Below are 20,653 nucleotides of genomic sequence, written 5' to 3' on the forward strand. Positions count from 1 at the left end.
ATCTAATTTACCATGGTAGATATGTACCAGCATCAGAAGCAGATGCTGTATCCCAAACAGCTTTATAACATGCGCTCCCCAAATTTTGTGTGTGTGTGTGCGCGCATGTGCATTTTATAGTCTTTGGGAGAGGTTTCAGATTTCTCAATCCCTGTGAAAAAATTGTAAATCACCTCCTCAGTTTTCCCATTATGGAATCCAAGGACTAGCTACCCACTGCTGTTATGAAATTAGCAATCCTACTGTGGATCCCAGTTTTCCAATGTTGGAGGCTGTTCTTGATCAGAAGAGACCGAGGGAGCGAGTGGACCAACAGGTGAGGGGGGTTAGCTTTCTCACCTGGCTCTGCTGCCATTACTTTCTTGCAGTTCATCAGCCAACAAGGTGAACACCCCCACCCTCATTAGAGTATTACAGCAGGAATAAGAAGTGTCTGGTTACAGATTTTTCCCTGATCCATCTAGACTAGTTGGTTTGCCTCTCCTTCCACACCCATTTGGGCCCCTCCCAGCTTAAAATAATCTATCTGTCATCTATCTATCAACAGCTATGGGTGGATATGCATGTTCCAGCATAACTCTGAAATACCTCCAGCAATTCAACCAAACTTGGTACACAGATCACTTACTCTCTGGAAACAAATACTGTGGGGGTAAGACATCCCTAAAATCGCTCAGGGTGTGTGTTAAGATACAGTCTGTTGTGTCTTAAAATGACTTCTACTGTACAGCACAGTGAACTTGCCATGGTAATGGCTTCACAGTACTCCACAAGGGGGCTCCCTCTGGTAAGGGGGTAAATCCAACATTAGAAATTACGTTTGGTCTGGATATTTCCCCCCTATAAATAAATACCCGGACAACACCGGGTTATCAACTAGTGAGAAATAAAAGAAGCATTCTGTGATGGAGAGGACCTGATTCACTGCCTTAAAGAGGCCAGCAGAGTTCATAATCCCTGCATTGCAACATCATTTGGAACGATCTCCCCGTGGAGATTCGTTTCCTCACCACCGTCCAGACCTTCCGCACAGCCCTTAAGATCTGGCTATCCCATCAGGCCTGGGGATAAGATTCTAATCCACCCCACCCGAATGTTGAATGAAAGTTGTGTTTTATTGTTATTTTCTTTTTTTTATATTCACGCACAGTTTTATGGTTTTTTTTTGTCTTGCACTCCCCTTCCCATGATTTGTAAGCCGCCCTGAGTCCCCTCAGGGAAAAGGGCGGCCTAAGCTTTAATAAAAAAAAAATCATTGGTTCAGTCCTGGGGAACTCTCAGTGCATGCCAAAGTGGCTTCAAAGTGAACATGCAGTGGCAGCTACTTTGCATGGCACAGCTGCTATTTGTTCAGCTCTGGCACATGCTGGGCAGCCTTCAGAATGGGAATCTCCCATTAGTGCCCCCTGCTGTAGCTGCCCACTTTCAGAGGCCTTGGCCCATCTGCACTAAAGGCCTTCCAGGGCCGATGGCTTCTTTGGTTGCGGAAGAACCTGATATGCCAACTGTGCAGCTCTTTAGATAGCAGAGTAAACGAGGGCTGACAATTGGAGGCCATGCATCAATAGGCAGTGGAGCCTCCCTTTCCCCTCCCCTCTTGTTCTGAAGCTTCAACTGGTCTAGCAAATCCAATTCTTTGCTTCTTATCTCTCAGTAGAACAAAGGCAAGGTGGGATTGATGCTACTTTGTCAATATGCCCTTTCTCTTGTCCAAGCTGCCTGGTTTTTTTGCTTCCCTTTTCTGCACAGAGAGAAGAGGGCCATTTTCCTTTGTTGCAAGAATCAGGGCAGCTGGCGGGGTGGGCTGGGGTGGGAGTGAGGCTTTCTCCTTTTCTAAGTGCTTCTGAGTTCATAAGTGAAGACAGATGGCTTTTATTAAACTGTAGAGGCTGGGAAATCAAAACTAGTAGTATGAAATATTAGTCTAAAGAAAAGAAGGACTCTGCGGACTTGATAGCAGTATTCTGGTATTTGAGCTGCCCCAAAGAGGAGGGAGTCAGCTTGTTTTCCAAAGCTCCAGAAGGCAAGACAAGAAACAATGGATGGAAACTAGTCAAGGAGAGAAGCAACTTGGAATTAAGGCGAAACTTCCTAGCAGTGAGAACAATGAAGCAGTGAAATGGCTTGCCTTCAGAAGTTGTGAATGCTCCAACACTGGAGGTTTTTAAGAATGGACAATAATTTGTCTGAAATGGAATAGGGCCGTGATGGTGAACCTCTCTGCATACATGGCCAAAGTGGCACACGAAGCCATGTCACCTGGCATGCGTGGCCTTGCCTGTTTGTTTTCTGGGTTTCTGACATGCATACGCATGTGATGATCAGCTGTCCTCGTGCACGGCAGTGCTGAAAACCTGTGTGCGCATGTGTGCCAGCCAGCTGATTGTCTGATGCACATGCCAGAAGTTCAGTTTTTCTGGAGCACGATCCCTTCATGTGTGTGGCAGTGCTGAAAAAATTGGTCTGTGCATGCATGCCAGCCAACTGATTGCCGGGCGCGTATGTGCGCTAGAACCTGGAAGTTTGGCTTTTCCGGAGCGCGGCCCCAATGAGCACTCACGTGTACATGTGATGTTTCCGTGCAACCTTTTTAGCACTGACGGCTGAAAAGGTTCGCCATCACTGGTATAGGGTCTCCTACTTGAGCAGGGGGTTGGACTAGATGACCTCCAAGGTCCCTTCCAGCTCTATTCTGATTGAAAATGCTCCTCATGAACTTAATCTGCCTTTCCCCTATTGAAAGAAGCAGAGTTCTCAGGAAAAAGACATGGAGTAACATAGTTTGTTACCTAAGCACCATTTAGGATCTATAAAAAGTAACCTCCTTTGCTGCAACATTGGAGCCCAAATTTAAAGTGGGAAAACAGGCCAAAGAGGGATTAAGAAACAGACTCGGTTTTTTTTTTTTCCAGTTTCTTATATTCTTTATTAGGTGAATGCATGCCATAATCAAGTTTGGAAATATGGAGGACTAATGAATATCCCTCTTTCATATGGCAGTTCCAGTTGTTCCTCTCCTGAAACTTGTGGTCTCTTCTAGATTTTGTTGCCACCCCACATGGCAGAACTCCAAAAGATTGGGCTTCTGATGCAGCGATTTGATTTCAGGTAGGGAGCAATCATCTCCAAGGCCTACCAAGAAAGCCAAAAGAAGGTTATTTGTCATTGCCTAGTGTTGCCATTACACAGCACAATAGCCTAAGCCAGAACAAAACTACAAATTTCTGTTTGGTATCTGAAAAGCTATATTGCTCTTGCTTTCAATTGACAATGTGTTTGCAATATGGGAGAGCTGGAAGGAATATAGGTTGCTCCATTTTTCTATAGATCCCGATACATATTCCCAGTTTCTCCCCCTTAAACTGCTGCATGCTGACTTTGCTGCAAAGATCCTGGCTTACATGCCATATGAACACTATTAGATTCACACCTTGGCTTTATTGGGATGAAAATCATATTCACTTTACTACTGCAAACTTTCAGTAATTATTGGTAGAGATTCATGTATAAAGCAAAAGGCATTTCACCTCAAAGCGATATAGGAACTCCTTCAGATTTGGGAACTGATCCAAGCATTTTGGGTCCAGCATTTGATGTACATCTAACGTATCATAAGCTATGAAATCTATGTAGGTGAGCTAGAAAAATTAACAGCGGGAAAATATTTTTAAACGGAAGAATAAAATGTGCCAAGTAGCATAGTTTGATGTAAATTGTCTAGAACATAAATACCTTTCTTCCTATAAACCACTGCCTGTCCCCCAGAAATTGAGAGAACAGCTTGAGTTTCCCAGGTAGTGATTCCAAATAGCCAGGTTTTAGTTTTTCCTGCAAAAAGAGATGATTATATAGAGCCTGGCTTCTAGACAAATTGTTGTGAAACTTTGAACTTAGCAATTTCCAATTCTCCCTTTTTTGTTCCTTCCCCTCAGCTCAATCACTCATGCAGAACTTTTCTCTCTCCTTCCTACCTAGCAATAGAGGACTGAATTAATCTATCCCAGAGATGGCTAACCTTTTCCGGACTGAGTGACCAAAGCCCCCACAAATGCGCATACGCGAACCCCCAAAATGCAAGTGGGTGTGGCCTTATGCATGTACCCTGCCTCCCATGCATGCATCCCCACACATGTCCTGTGCATGCATGCACATCCCCATGCATGCCACGCTCCTCCCACATACATGCAGATGCCTCCCACACACACACTACCCCCTGCGCATTTGTGGCAGAAACCCAAAGACCAGCTGGCCACCAGGAGATGCACACGAATGTGTGGCGGAGCTGAACTGGGGCAATGGCTTGCGTGCCATCTTTGGCATGTGTGCCATAGGTTCACCATCACGGATCTATCTACTCACTCCAAAACAAGCCCAAGCTGATCTTCAGACCACCTGTTACAGTCTGATAGCATTTTGAAGGAAGACAGAAAGCACAACACTCACAAAATCCGGACTGTAACACAAGTGTGCAAAGCTCACACGGAAATCCATGAGGTGGTTCTCCAGTATGTCCATACTGATTGTTTCGTCTTCAGTCTCACCACCTGTGGCGACACAAAGTCCTACAGAACTAAGAATCTGCAATTATTTGAAGGAAATCATTTTTAAAGCAAGATTGAAGGGGAGTCTGAACCACTTACACATCTTGTGCTTGCGTGCAATGTATCGCAGGATGGCGTTGCTTTGGGAAATCTTTCTGTCACCATCAATAAGGTAGGGGAGCTAGGGAGAAAGGAAAAGAAGAAGAGCAAAGATGCAAAGATATTATGAATTATTACGTCGTCCAAACGTGACCCTTGAACTGTTCTTAAACTCTAGAATGAATCAAGAAGAGGATTTTTTGAGTGGCTTGAATTCGTGTTTTTATGATCACACATTGCTTAGGATACAACACTTTTGCACAGAGTTGTCAGAGGCCACAATAGTAACTTTTGGCTTCTGCCAAGACTAAATGGAAATATCCAATTATTTCTCCCATTCTAATTCATTCTGCTCTCCTGAGACATTCTTTTCACATATAGCGTTCCCAATTTATTCCCAGTCCTTTTATCTTTTTCCATTCAGAATTTGAGTACACTTAAACTTCCAGATATTTCTACAGTACTTTGCTTTGAAACGTCTCAGCCTGTTCACTTGTTTGTAATTCTGCTCAGGTGAAACACTAGGATTTGGGGTCCCAAGGTCAATCATGTTCAGGGGTGGGTTCCTGCTGCCAGTTTGGCGCACCAAAAAAATGTGTGCACACGCACTCATTTCCCTTGCGTGCGCGTGAGCATTTGCACCTAAAAAGGACTGTGCATGCACACAACATTAGAAAAGGGGGAAAAAAGAAAATTTGGCAATGAAAATCAAGTTTGTGCTGACTACAATAGAACCGGTTCAGGGACGTGGTGGGCCAAGTTATTACCTACTCGTCCGAACCTGTAAGAACCCACCTCTGATCATGTTGATTTTTTTTCTTGTCCCACCTTCCCTCTGCAATTATAGACCGTGGTTGCAATCAAGCAGACTTCAGTCAAGATATTTTTCCTGCCTTGACTGCCTCTACAACATCTCAGGACTCTCCTCATTGCAGTAACAGTAACTTGAGCCACCATCCCCTCTCAACCCATAGGAATATACCGCTGTTTATTTCACAACTGCTACATACATTTGGGAAATCCAAGCCCAGCTTCTCCTTCACACTCGTCCATTCAGACTCTTCCATATTCGAAACTGTAAGCAGATACATGCGTTGTTAAGGCAAATCCATTTAAATAGATTGGGCAAAATGGAGGTTTTGTGGTTACAACAACAGCAAATATATGACACATTGTTTTGACATCCCTACAGCAAAATGCGATTACAGCAGATTCCATCGAAGGTTATTCTCATTTAAGATTGATTTGTCAATTGTTTGATTCCATTATTACATCTCTCACACTGATTTTTTTTTCTTTTCGTGATTTTATTAACATTTGTAGGCCGCCCTTTTCCCTGAGGGGACTCAGGGCGGCTCACATAAAATCAGGGAGGGGAAATACAACAATGACATAGACACATATAATAAAAGTAATAAGCAACATACATTCATCATTCGGGAGGGGCAACTATCCTTGTCCCCAGGCCTGACGGGCTAGCCAGTTCTTCAAGGCTGTGCGGAAGGCCTGGACAGTGGTGAGGGTACGAATCTCCACAGGGAGTTCGTTCCAAAGGGTCGGGGCTACTACTGAGAAGGCCCTCCTCCTTGTAGTTGCCAGCCGGCATTGGCTGGCCGATGGAATATGGAGGAGGCCCAATCGGTGAGATCTAATTGGTCGCAGGGAGGTAATTGGCAGGAGGTGGTCTCTCAAGTATCCGGATCCACTACCATGCAGGGCTTTATGGGTGACTAATAGCACCTTGAAGCGCATCCGGAGATCGACAGGTAGCCAGCGCAGCTCGCGGAGGATAGGTGTTATGTGGGTGAACCGAGGTGCACCCACAATCGCTTGCGCGGCCGCATTCTGTACTAGCTGAAGTCGCCGGATGCTCTTCAAGGGCAGCCCCATGTAGAGCACATTGCAGTATTCCAGCCTAGAGGTCACAAGGGCCCGAGTGACTGTTGTGAGTGCCTCCCGGTTCAGGTAGGGTCGCAACTGGCGCACCAGGCGAACCTGGGCGAATGCCCCCCTAGTCACAGCCGTCAGGTGGTGGTCAAACGATAGCTGTGGATCTAGGAGGACTCCCAAGTTGCGAACCCTCTCTGAGGGGTATAAAATTTGACCCCCCAGCCTGAGTGATGGAATATTGGTCGGATCTTTGGGAGGGAAACACAACAGCCACTAATCACACTGCTCTGCCTCCTCTCCACAAAAGGACTGTTTGCCTTGACCTGGGAAAGGGGAAGAGGGGGAAGGGGGAAGAGCAGCCCCAGAGAGGAAACTCCACACAGAACACTTCCTCCCACCCTCTCTCTTACTCCCTTCCCTTCCTCCAATTGGCTCCTGAGTCCAAAAACCCGGGGTGAGCAGTATTTCACCAAATGGCCCGTGATGAAGGTTCTGGGACTGAAGAGGCCAGGACAAACAGCTAGGGTCTTTTCAGCGGAGGACAAATGGTAGAGGTTAATGGCTGGGGGCGAAACCCTGGGGGCGAACAAGGGGCGGTGAAGGCTACGAGGCAAACAGTCCCACTCCATGCATCACTGACCTTTCCACCCAGCACATTGAATTCCTGGACATCCCAGCAGCTTTGGAACTGCATAGAGGGCCTGTCCTGATTGCAGTTGGTCTTTCCATGCTGGGAATGGAATGCTTCCCATTTCTATTGAATCAGAGGTTAAGGCTGAAGCTGGCTAATCTGAAATAGTATTCCTAGTGTTGCTTCCTTGCTGACCAACCTGAAGTCTTCGTTTTACAGCAGATGAGACCTAGGTCCTATCCACGCCTACTAATTAAAATCTGGATAAAGCTTAGCTCCATTGCCTTTGTAGCTTCATGGCAGACAAATTCAATTATTAGGATCTTTCCAATATGGAAATATATGATCCATTGCCTTTACATCTGTCATACATTGCAGTTTATAGATGATTCCCTATTTTATTTGATAGCAGTGTTCCAATATTTAAGGGGTTGCCACAAAGAAGAGGGAGTCAGCCCATTCTCCAAAGCACCTGAAGGCAGGACAAGAAGCAATGCGTGGAAACTAATTAAGGAGAGAAGCAACCCAGAACTAAGGAGAAATTTCCTGACTGAACAATTAATCAGTGGAGCAAGTTGCCTCCAGAAGTTGTGAATGCTCCAACACTGGAGGTTTTATAAAAGAGATTGGACAACTGTTTGTCTGAAATGGTACAGGATTTCCTGCCTGAGCAGGGGATTGGACTAGAAGACCTCCAAGGTCATTCCCAATTTTGTTATTCTGTATTCTGTAGTTAGAAAACTTTTTTGTTCCCATCCCATACTCACCAATGCCAATCTTTCCAACTTGTTCTGATTTCAGTTCATTGTTTTGCACTAGGATGAGATGCATTATGTTTATATTTAAATAACAATAATCAGCATTTAAATATGCACATTAAGATGCAATTGAATATATATTGTAGAATGAAAATGAGGCCTTTAGTTATATTAGATGAAATATTTGAGACGGTAAATATTATTTGAAGATGCAGATGCTAAAACACTTGTAACCAAACGACATGCTGCATGTGATGATGGTTTCCCCCCCCCCCCCTTTTTGGGTCTTTTCGCCTTTAAAAAAAAAAAAACCTAGGTTATTGTGGTGTCTATTAAATATATAACAGAGAGATACGGGGTGTGTGTATGGGGGGAAACGTAGTAGGATGCACCTGTAATCAAATAACATACTGTATGGGATGATGGGTTTGTTTGTTTTTTCCCCTTTGTGTGTGTGTGTGGGGGGGGTTCCCTCTGCCTTTCTTTTTCTGTTGTTGTGTGATTGTGTTGTCTATGTAATAAAAATAAAATAAAATTTAATTTAAAAAAGATGCAATTGTATACTTATCAATATATATGTATTTGTATTATATATACTATTTTGCAAATATTGAATAGACAGCTTAAAGAATATAAAATGTTCAAGCACTAAATGTACTTTTTCCATGCCTCTAAATACTATGATTTCACCCATTGTTTGTCCAGGATACAAATCTTTTCTAAAAATAAGACAACTCCCTCCCACAACTACTCTAACAATGGTCATTATTATTTATACATTTTCCCAGGAAGATGTCTTTACAAATAATACCTAACCAGGTGATTATGGTATCTTAAGTTGTCAACTTTGCTTGAAATTAAAAACCTAATTCTGTATTCATTTCACCTTTTGGGACCAGCTTGAGGGGTGCAGGCAAGAAAAGTGATTCATCATGAATGGGTCAGAGAAAATCAATGCCTCATTGACAATCCTGGTCTAGAATATCTCTTCCAAAACGTTGCTAATTATTACCCTGATCAGTGAGTGTACAACTCATTACAAGAAGCTTTTTCTCTGGCTTTGTTGCCATCTCCTTTCAATATGTCACCAATCAGCAGAAGATATCTATCAATCAGATTACTGAAGCCAGAATGGCTTGGTTCTGTCTTTGAGATTCAAGCTTCTCTAAACTGGTTTTCTACAGCCTGCAACTCCCAAGAAAGAAATACAGTAAGATAAAGAACCTTATAGGAAAGCCACAGAAAGGAAGAAAACAGAACTTGTTGTGATGCTATATCTATATGCCCTGTTTCTCCTAAAATAAAACCTAACCGGAAAATAAGTCCTAGCATGATTTTTCAAGATGTTTGCAATATAAGCCCTACTCCCAAAATAAGCCCCAATAAAGATTGTCAGCCAGATGGATGCATTTAGTGCCATATTTTCTCCAAAATAAGACCCTAATCAGAAAATAACCCCTAATGCATCTTTTGGAGAAAAAATTAATGTAAAATCCAGTCTTATTTTTAGGGAAATACAGTATATAGATTCTGTCCAGTAGAAATGAAACTCTAACTTGATCCAAGACAATCAACTTTCTCACTTAGAGTCAGGTGGAATATGATTGAAACTAGGAAATACAGGGAAACTGGCAAATCACCTTGTTGAAAACCTGAAGACATGAGAATTTGCAACAGGGAAAGGGGGGACGCAATGGCAAAAATGCAGATTACAAGTCAGCATACTTGCATTATTTGTTGGAATGCAAATAATAAGGCCAGTAATTGTGATGATGGCACAATCATTATTTTGAGAATAATGTAGATTACTGTACAAACTGCCTCCTGGAGAAAAATTGGATAGGAGTTGGTGACAGATATGAAAAGAAAGGAAACAAAATGTTAATGGGGAAAGGGCAAAGGCAGGACAGAAATGATAGGTGGAGGACTGGGTAGGAATCAAAGAAGAGTGAGTAAGCTCTCCTTGAACCCCCAAACATATCTCCATTCACACATGCAGGTAATCCTCATTTAGCAACTGTTCACAGTTATAACAGTGATGAAAGCTTAACTTTGCAATCAGTCCTTGCATTTACAAACTTTCACAGGTCTTTAAAGCAAAGGGGAGCTGAAGTAAGAGCATAAGAACAATCAAAATTTCCCTTAGCAACCAATTTTCTGACTGATTTGCCAGTCCCAATTGTCCAGTGCTTTTACAACAGAAAGGGTCAACTGACTTTGCCTCCCAGGGAATGAATGCCAAAGTTTTACACACCATGATGTTGTCACTGACAGTGTCAAAATAAGAGGAAAATACTATTTTTATACTGGTAAGCTAATGATGACTTAGGCCATTTTTGAAAAAAATACGAAATCGTAAATCTTTGGCAAGTTTGTGTTCTCTTGGATTGCAGGACAATCAAACTGGTCAGTCCTAGAGGAGATCAACGCTGACTTCTCTTTAGAAGGCCAGATCCTGAAGATGAAACTCAAATACTTTGGCCACCTAATGAGAAGGAAGGACTCACCGGAGAAGAGCCTAATGCTGGGAACGATTGAGGGCAAAAGAAGGGGATGACAGAGAATGAGGTGGCTGGATGGAGTCACTGAACCAGTAGGCATGAGCTTAAATGGACTCCAGAGGATGGTAGAGGACCGGAAGGCCTGGAAGAACATTGTCCATGAGGTCACAAAGGATCGGACATGACTTCGCAACTAACTACAACAATTTGTGTTACAGATAACAAGTAGCTTTTGTTTCTTCAGGCAATTCTAATATTTGAAAATTGGGTGCATTTCTTTGGGTGTTTGCTGAATTGTTAAAAATTTATTATGTTAAAATCTGATGTCCAGACATATCCAATACTTGCGCAACATTTCTAAGCCTGGAAAGAGCCAACATGCCAGTTCAGAAAATACTCTGGTGAGCCCGCATTCTTCTCCCAGAAAGTTAGACAAGCCTTCTTGTAGTTCAAGACCTCTGTTTAGTTCCTTACCTTTTCCACCAACATAATGTTTCTCTTTATAGGGGGTCTTGGTATACTCTAAGAGCAGTCGAATGCAGTGAGCCAACTGTGGGAAAAGAATATCATGGTGAGACAATTCATTGATAATTGCCCCTAAGACAGCCTTATAAAAAACGGAAATAGTTTGATTAGTTTCCAATATCAAGGGAGGAGGAGTATGGGCTGCTTTGCGCCTGTGCTGCTGATAATTTCTAACAAGCACCTAAATTGCAGGCTCCAATGTGGGTCAGTCAATGGGACCAAAGGTTTTGTCTTCCAAGCTTTCGGACTTGAGCTGGAGCTCATCCAACATGAGTCCAAAAGCTCAGAAGACAAAACCTCTGATCCCAGTGACCATCCCAGATTGGATCCTGCAACATTATCCTGGGACACTTTCATCCATTATCTTTACCTTCATTTGTGAGACACCGAAATTGGCTGCTGTGAGCAGAAGAGAGAGAGAGTAGAGGTAGGTTGGTTTGGGAGCTGATGGCAGGAGCCTTTAATAGAAGCAATTTGCTCTGGTTTAGTGAAGCCAAATGATTGGCCAAAGAAAACAGGCAGATTTCCCAGTATTCCTCCCATCAAGGTTTCTCATCCTGACCTCATATTTGTGGTTGTCAGTGGCTGCTACCCTCAGGAGATTTGGGCATTGTCTTAACTCCTGGCAGTTTTCTTGCCAAGATTTCAGAAGTGGTTTGTCATTGCTTGCTTCCTAGGACTGAAAAGAAGTGGCTGGCCCAAAGTCATCTAGTCCAAAGGCAGAACTAGAACTCTTGGTCTCCTGATTCCTAGGCTGATCCTTTAATCACTACTGGTAGGCCTTAACTTATGACCATAACTGAGCCCCAAGTTTCCATTGCTAAGCAGGACAGTTGCGAAATGAATTTTACCCCATTTTACGACCTTTCTAGGGGACACAGGGCTCATTGACCAAGACGCTGAGATTGTCATTTTAGAAGGTCGGTGGTTCAAATCCCTAATGCCATGTATTGAAGTGAGCTCCCATTACTTGTCTCAGCTTCTGCCAACCTAGCAGTTCGAAAGCAAGTAAAAATGCAAGTAGAAAAATAGGGATCACTTTTGGTGGGAAGGTAACAGCATTCCGTGCGCCTTTGCAGTTGAGTCATGCCGGCCACATGACCACGGAGACATGTTCAGACAGCGCTGGGTCTTCGCCTTGGAAACGGAGATGAGGAGTGCCCCCTAGAGTCAGAAATGACTAGCACGCTTGTGCAAGGGGAACTTTTACCTTTATCTTGCAACCTTTCATGCCACAGTGGTTAAGTGACTCACTGCAGTTGTTAAGTAAATGGCAACTTGTCGAGGTGTTTTACATGCCAGTTGCCAAGTGTCCAAAGTTTTGGATCACGGAACCAGGGGGATGCTGCAGCTATCGTGTGAAAAAATCCCTTTTTTCCCCTCCAGTGCCCTTTTAACTATGAATGACCATTCAACAAACGGCTGTAAGTCGAGACCTGTACACCAAAATGGTCCCAGCTCCTCCACCGCCACCGCCGGTTGTGGAATGAATCCGAAGGGGGCGTGTGCCCTAGCCTTAAGCTCAGCCCTCTGCAACACGCCCCTTGCCTCAGCGGCTCTCTCCGCTTCGTTTTCTAGCGATGGCCGAAACCGTCGAGAAAATGCTGCGTGGCTTCCCCCACCCGCCTGCAGCCTCTCGGTCTCGGTCGCTCCGAAGGCGGAGAGCGCCGAGTCTTGGGCCGGAGCGAGGTACCGAGACAGGGAAGCTTTATCAATGGCCACCCCGCCTCCCTCTACGCCAGGGGTTCCCAAACTTGGCAACTTGAAGACTTGTGGACTTCAACTCCCAGAATTCTCCAGCCAGCATAGCTGGCTGGAGAATTCTGGGAGTTGGAGTCCACAAGTCTTCAAGTTGCCAAGTTTGAAGACCTCTCCTCTACGCTGCTTATTTACCCCTCGGATATCCCAGTAGCCCAGCGTGGCTTCCATCTTCTCCGCTGGTGCTGTCTGACGTGCTCGGCTCTGCCTCCCGTCGCAAGCAGACCGGCAGATCCCGAGAGCTGCTTTTATACTTCCGCGGAAGGATATCCCAATGAGGGGAGGAGGTGGCGACTCCCACCACACAGGCAAAAGTGCTGATGGGAAAAGCCTTCCCCGAGGTGCGGACGACCAGGTGTCGGATTGCCAGTCCCGTCCCCCCCGCCCTCATTCGCCGAACCCCATTTCGCATCCGAACCATCAATCAGCTTCAAACAAATCCGTTTCTTCAGGTGACGGCAATTCGTTTGAGCCAAAGGAGATCCACCCCCCCCCCCAGATTAAAGAGACGCGTCTCGATGCCTTAACGGTTCGTTTCCGAAATTTTGAGCTTTGGGTTTATCCTGATCATCAATTATTCCTATTAAAAAAAAACCAACTTGAGCGGCAAACGAAAGAAACGGGGGGGGGGGGGAAGACTGCGTGAATGCAGTTTAGTTTTGATTTTTTTTAACCATCCCCCATCACCACTACGAGAGGACTAGCAGTGATTTAATTTGCACAAGGAAAACACTTGAAGCATGGTGGGATTCCAATATGTCAGATGTGCTCATTATTCACCCTGTCTGTAGATTAATGCAAAATATACCCAGCATGCATAACAGAAAAGGCTACAGATGATATGAAGTGCCCATAAGCAATGACCTATTTACACAGCTGTCCTTCTGCTGAAGGAGAATAGTTATTTTACGAAAAAGATAAACCCAGGTGGAATTTCACCTATGCTGTTTTGAAATATTGTGCATCCTGTCCAGCAGGATCTCTGAACAAATTCAGGGGTGGGGAGAGCCATGTCATTGTCTCATGATAAATATGATGAGCAAACAGCTTTAAGAACTGCAATACTTTGAAAAAGTGTGCTTGAGCATTATCAATGTTACTTTTTAAAACATATTATGAGCTACCCAGAGCGGCCGTGTGAGGGGGGCAATCACATGGATCAAAATAATATTATTAAAGTTTGTCCATGTTTTAATTCATTCACAACAGTCCACTCCTGTGTGACCTAGCTTCTGATCTTGATGGAGGGGAGGGCTGGAAGAGATCTGTATTAGGTTGAGGTCATTCACAATGCAGGACAAAAAGTTAGTTAAGAATGTAAGAAGCACCAATGTTTCCCCCCAAGAATGGATATATCCCAAAGACTACAGGAGAGGCACTACAATGTTAAACCTTGTTGAATGTTACTTCACCTTGGATCCAGTACCAAATTCTCTCAGATCAACACATTCCATTCCATTCTGAATTCTGGTTTAAAATATATCCAAGATCCATTTGGGCTGTTTGGTCTATATTCCGATGTTTTCCCAACATCTGGATCACATGACCTTGGGATCTACTTGGGCATCAGACATTGGTGGGGGGGTGTGATTAACTGATCAGCAGCTCTAGCTTAGCAGAAAGAACTGTCACCTGTTTGCTGGTCAGAGACAAAAGACAACTTCATCCTCCTCTTTCAGCCCTGGACCCACATCCTTTTCCCTTTCCTTCATTGTCACAAAAAATGCTAGATTTTCCTGACTTTTCTGGGCTTGAAAGGATGATTGTGGTAATTATGTCTTGGGACTCTTTTACCTATTCATGCCAGCATGTTGCAGTAAGAGAATCCCAAGAGGTGGGATTTACAAAGCTCTCAATCAGAAGCACACAATCCAGGTCTACATGGAGGGAAGCATACACTGGGCTACCTCAAGGTTCCATCTTGGGCCCTGTGAGATGGGTTTAGCTGAGAGAGGGTGACTGGCTTCCATGGCTAAGGAGAGACTAGAAATCATGATCTCCTGCTTTCTAGCCCAGCACCCTAACCTCTAGATCCATGAGGGCAAACCTATGGCAGTGTGCCACAGGTGGCACACAGAACCCTCTCTGCGGGAACGTGAGCCGTCGCCCCAGCTCAGCTCCACTGCACATATGCACATGCTTCTCACCAACTAGCTGGTTTTCAGATCTCTGCCACATATGCGCTGGGGGGGGCACATGTGGGAGACATGCATACATGTGGGTGGGTGGGGGAGCACGAGGGTGTGTGTGCATGCAGAGGCATAGAATGCATGGGGGTGGGGTACACTCACATGTGCAGGGGTCATGCGTGCATACATGAGGTGGGGTGCATGTGGGGGGGTTATGCGTGTCTGCAGAGGATGTGGGATGTGTAGGGCACACGTACATTGTATGGTGGGCGCCTGGGTGTGCTTTCAGCCACCAGTGAAGAAAAGGTTAGCTATTACTGCTCTAAATGCAACTGGCTTAGAACAAAATGTTCTAAGATGCCTGATCTCTTCTGTTCTTTTTGGTTGCCCCACTTGACCCTTTCCAAGAAGATAACTGTCTTTATGAAATAACCTGAAATTGTGCAGGCAAACATCCTCTCCAAGGCCTACAGAGAAAGCCAACAGAAGGATCTTTGTTATTAACTAGCAATATCATTACACATTGTAAGAATCTGAACTAGAGACTTTGGGGGGCGGGGGGAGGGAAATGTTTTGTTAAGAGTTACTCTGAAAAGAGTAGAGCTCAGAGTCAAAACCAAAATTAAATATGGTACAATTTCTCTGAAATTTATTAAAATTGTAATTAATATAACTCTCATCATATCTTGAATAACTTTTCACTGATTTCTGTCATAGATATGATAGGCACATGTGTGTGTATGTGTATATATATATGTGTGTGTATGTTTGTATGTATGTATGTATGTATGTATGTATGTATGTATGTATGTATATACACACACACACTTATACTTTGATGATTTAAAAAACTCTTTTTTATCTTTGAGGACTAGAAGCGATTGTGGCCCTCATGTTCTGGACTGATCCAACAAAAATACTTATTTGGGGAGGATAAATCATAGTAGATTTCCCTCAGGGAAATCCTTAAGATTTGAAAACTGATCCAGCTGAAACATCTGGTGCTGATCCAAGAAATCTCTTGCAATAAAATAAATAAGCAAAATTAATAATGGAAAATATTTAAATGGAACAATAAAGTGTGTCAGATGTCATGGATTCTCTGTTGGTCACAGATATCTGTTCTCCAGAAATTGAGAGTATAACTTCAACTTCCTGGCATTGAATCCAAATATTCAGGTTTCTGTTTTTTTCCTGTTGAAAAAAAAGAAAAGAAATTTACATACTGACTGGTTTCCAGAAAGTTGTTGTGAAATCTTAACTTTCCCATTTCTAAACCTTTTGATTTCCTTCCTGCTCTCTTTCCTCTGCTTAATAACTTGACTTATAACTTGACAACTATGACCTACATGACTGAAAATCTCCACAGACATCTAAACAGAGAACTTTTCTCTCATTTTCCTACCCCAGAAATAAGAGGGTTGATTAATTGTGCAATTTGCCCACTCACTCCAAAACTACCCCAAACTAACCTTCAAATCATCTGTTACAGTCTAATACCATTTTGATAGAGATGGAAGGGAGAGAGAAGAGAGGCAGAAAACATAACCCAATATCAGAACTGTAGCACAACATAGCAAGGCTATTTGGAAATCCGTCAACTGATTCTCCCTCATGACCACGCTGGCCATTTCATTATCTGTGGGAAAACAATGTTCTGCAATCGTGTAAAGGAAATCATGTTCATCTTAAGGCAACATTGAACTCAAAAACATTCATATATTTTGTCTGTCCAAGCCCACCTTCTCTCTTCACACTAGTCCACTGACTTGTATCAAAATTAGGAACTCTAAGCAGAGATATGAATGGTTAATGTAAACCCACCTAAGAAGGTTAGGCAAGATGGAGATGTGGTTGCAAGAAGAGCAAACATACAAGAATATAGTGTTGATATTGCTTCAGTAAAATGCAATTACGCTAAAGGTCATTCTTATTTAAGGTTGACCTGTCAAGACCTGATTTCCCTGCTATCTCTCTTTCAATCTTCTGTCTCCTCCTCCCTAAAGCTATTGTTTGAGAAAATGCCAAAATCCTTTTTTTAACCTTATTTGGGTATGCAGTTCTAAAATTCTGTCAACCTTCAAGGTAGGCCGTCTAGGAAGTCAATTCTGTTTACCGTAGGTCAAAACTACTTTGATTGTAATACTATAGTATCTATACCATACTATTGCAGAATCCTGCATGTCTGAATATGCTTCTCCATCCCTCCCTTTATCTTTGTGTGAATTAGAGATGGGCTTGTCTGAGATGTTTTTTCACACTACATGCTTGGCTCATAAGTCTAAATCTAAATCCAAACATAAATCCAAACATAAATCTAAACATAAATCTAAACATAAATATAATTCTTGGTCAAAAGGTATCATATGGAGTCTGCACCATGAGATAACAGAGACTGAAAGATAGAACAGAATTAACAATGAACTTTAGTACATAAAGTTGAACAAATATCTCTTGGCACATTTCTTTTTATTTTCCAATTCTGAGGAAAAAATGACTTCTTCCTCAACAACATCTCCTTGGACGGGCGGCCTCCGCCGCCGGCGCCTCCCCCGGAGGAAGAGGCAGGGTGGGCGGCGGCGGCGGCTGAGGCTCTCCCGGGGCCGGCGAAGCGGGCTTGCCCGGTGGCGGCGGCCGCCCATCCAAGGAGATGTTGTTGAGGAAGAAGAGGGTGGCCTGCCTCTGCCGGGCAAGCCCGCTTCGCCGGCCCCGGGAGAGCCTCAGCCGCCGCCGCTGCTGCTGCGTCCTCCTCCGCCGCCAGCGTCGGCGGCCCTGCTCAGCCCCCCCGCGGGCTTCCTGCTGCCCCCCGTGGCTGTGCTGGACCCTTCCCGCAGGCTGCTGCTGCTGCTGGGCAGCCCGCTTTGCCCCGTGCCCGCTGCCGCTGTCAGCTGGAGGAGGAGGGCTACCTTTGGAGGCAAAGAACGCCCTTCTGTCGCCGCGCTGTTGTCCCCGCGGTGATGACGCGTGGTGATGACGTCGCGACTTTAGCGACGCGATTTAATCTCCGCTATTTTGCATAGCACGGTTTTGTCGTGCCACGAAGTAAGAGAGTGGCAATGTCCTTAGTTTAGAATTAAAATAGATAAAAGTGTTTGATAAGTATCTAGATTTATATTCAATGTATCCCCATCATCGTGGCAGCCTCAGCTGTAGATGATTCTGCACACTTATGGATTTTGTCCCAAATTTTTGACAGTTCTATTTTCAGGCCTAGGAGTTCCTCACTTTCTCTTCCAACAGTGGGCTCTTCCAACATATTGTTTGCGTGTACTAGTTTATTAATCTGATTATATGGGTGAAGTGTAAGAATGGGGAAAGTCAAAGATTAGACCAAAACGTATATTATCACTAAAAAGTTTTACTTTTAATAAAGCTTAAATATATTTTTCATAATATAAAAAAAATCTTGATATCCATATTTCTACTAGGATATCCTTCAGGTGGAAATGGATCTTGGGGACATAAAATAATGAATGAGAAATATAGTGAGAAATCTAGCCACTGATTTCTAGTAACCTACAAAGTTCCATCTTATCTCCTATGCTATTTAACATCAACCTGAATCTTCTGGGGAAGGTAACTAGTCATCTAAAGCTTTGGAGTTCAATGCCACTAAAATGTTGGTGATACCCAGTTGTACATCCCCTTCACTCAGTAAATTTTGGCAACAAATATCCATACTTTAATTCCATTCTGTGTTGCATACTGTACCAGCCAATAGTGCAGATCTTGTTACTTCCATCATCTTTATCTTTCATCTGGATCCTGTTTGGTTGTGGTTCAATGCCCCAAAGGTTCACAAATAAATAGGTTGGAAATAGCTGGCAATGGGCTGTACAGTGAATTTAATTCATCACTTACTGCATGAAAAAAGGTTCATAATTCAGCAGGACATAGCTGAATCCTCTATGTAGCTTAGAGAGATCCTCAGATTATTCTCTCAAGATTTTGAGCATTCTTTAGAAGTTGGGTCAGTTTGCATACTCACCAAGTGGCATGCTTGCTTGGGGTCTATCCTATTGTTTGGACACAACCACTGGGGTTTATAAAACTGTGGCCAACTGTGTTTTGCAAATTCAGCAAACTGGTTTATTTTATAAACTATAGTTAAGAAATCTTGCTTTATGACAATATATGAATTAGGTAATATTGGGATAATTTATTGGGTTATCCCAACCTTTATAAACATGGTTTGTGACTGATTCCGATAGTGTTTAATATATCATACTTTCGTGTAATGTACAATCAAAATCATTGTGGCTTCAAGTTGTGGTGGTTGTGCTTTTATCTTCCACAGCTTACAATGCATTTCCCAGAAAAGTTGTGTTTGATTAAGGAGTGTGCATTTACCATCCATTCAGATGGATGATAAATACATGCTCCTCACATACTCCAAAGTATTGTGCAATGCTATTTATTTATCATCCTGAATGCTTTCAACTTCTTCATTGTTAATAAACAACATTCTAGTACAGGTTTGGGATGTTTTATTTGTTTGTTATTGACAGGTTATAAATTTTTCAGGTAGGGAAATTGGACTGGACTGTGGTGAAAGAAATACCGTATTTTTCGGCGTATAAGACACATCTTTTTCCCCTCAAAAGAGAGACTGAATATCTGGGTGTGTCTTATACACTGAATACAGCATTTTTTTGCCTCCCACCTCCTTCACCAAAATGCCCATGCATAACTTTTAGGAGGTGTCCAGAGAGCTCCTGGGGGCTGGGGAGAGCAAAAGTGAGTGAAAATCAGGTTGTTTTTTGCTCAATTTTGTCCCTCCCCCCAGCCCCCAGAAGCACTCTACAAGCCTCCTAAAGGCTATTCATGCCCCCTTTTTTGGAAAAAAAAAGCGGGCCCATTTTGGGGGGAAAAAAGCCGTTTTTGGGAGGTCTGCAGAGTGCAAAAACTTTTTTTTCAATTTGCCTCTTCAAAAACTTGGTGCGTCTTATACTCCGAAAAATAAAGTAGCCTGATTTTGCTTGACTTGCTTTGGAGCACCTTTTGTTTAATCCAGACATTTTCTGAATTTATTTGAATTAACCAATTGCATCCAAGACTCAGCTGAATCTGATACAATTCTTTACTAGTTTTTAGTGAGATGTCCAAGTCACCATCTTTTAACTTACTTCTAACATCTTCACAAGACGTCAATATTCACTTAGAAAGGGAAGAGAAATGAGCAAGGGAGACCCTGTAAGGTCCTTAAAAATCAAGGCAGCATCCTTTGGAAAGGAGAATATGTATTTCATTTAGGTTTTGTACATGCCTATGCATAGAAATAAATACTGTTCACATAACATTCTTGAATCATAAACTACCCAATCTCATTTACATGTTAATTTAGCAAATTGTGTGAATCCACTCCATGTGGTTATTTTATTCTTCTGGTTATGTTGTGCATAGCCAAAACACTGGATTGAGCTAAATGAAGTTTCTTTAAACTATGTGTTGTGCCAGTCTCTAAATGCAATAGTGACTTAGCTAAAAATATTCCAAGTTTACATTATCATGAGCAAAACTATTTTGAAAAACTGCTTTTAAAAATGCATCTATAGTCATCCAAGCAACCATTTCCTGAAATTTTCTATTTTCTACCAGCATTTCTGCAAATGTTAAAAATTTTCTCATTAGAATCAGATTGGGAGGAGAATCGTGACTTTGTTTCTAGCTTCTTATAGGTCAAGTTCTATACCTGTAAATAGGTCATGAAGTTTTAGATTTAATCTTCATATTTCAGTTTGTTTCACAAATCTGCTGCAAATCATACGTGCTCTATTCCAAATCATATTTGATTTCACCACTTCTGTAACTCTGTGGGACA

General features: G+C 43.0%; 1 protein-coding gene across 3 annotated transcripts; it reads right to left on the minus strand.

Moving 5' to 3' along the window:
- Positions 1 to 2,896: 2,896 nt before the first annotated feature.
- Positions 2,897 to 12,996, minus strand: LOC106547403 (glutathione S-transferase 2). 3 transcript variants are annotated; one of them, XM_087719861.1, is made up of 9 exons: positions 12,839 to 12,996; positions 10,895 to 10,970; positions 7,929 to 7,976; positions 5,651 to 5,715; positions 4,641 to 4,722; positions 4,480 to 4,544; positions 3,733 to 3,828; positions 3,528 to 3,638; positions 2,897 to 3,132 (listed from the first exon to the last, which is right to left on the minus strand). In XM_087719861.1, exons 1-9 carry the CDS (start codon positions 12,872 to 12,874, stop codon positions 3,037 to 3,039), a joined length of 675 nt encoding a protein of 224 aa, XP_087575987.1. In that variant the 5' UTR covers positions 12,875 to 12,996; the 3' UTR covers positions 2,897 to 3,036. The 3 variants fall into 3 exon arrangements, with proteins under 3 accessions (XP_087575987.1, XP_013920029.2, XP_087575988.1); XM_014064554.2 differs by having other exon boundaries at positions 4,444 to 4,544; XM_087719862.1 differs by lacking the exon at positions 7,929 to 7,976 and having other exon boundaries at positions 4,444 to 4,544.
- Between the last annotated feature and the right edge of the window lie 7,657 nt (positions 12,997 to 20,653).

This window comes from Thamnophis sirtalis, unplaced genomic scaffold (genome assembly GCF_051295495.1).
Source record: "Thamnophis sirtalis isolate CommonGarterSnake01/CBP01778 unplaced genomic scaffold, rThaSir2_p1.2 scaffold_7, whole genome shotgun sequence".
In the NCBI taxonomy this organism is placed as follows: domain Eukaryota; kingdom Metazoa; phylum Chordata; class Lepidosauria; order Squamata; family Natricidae; genus Thamnophis; species Thamnophis sirtalis.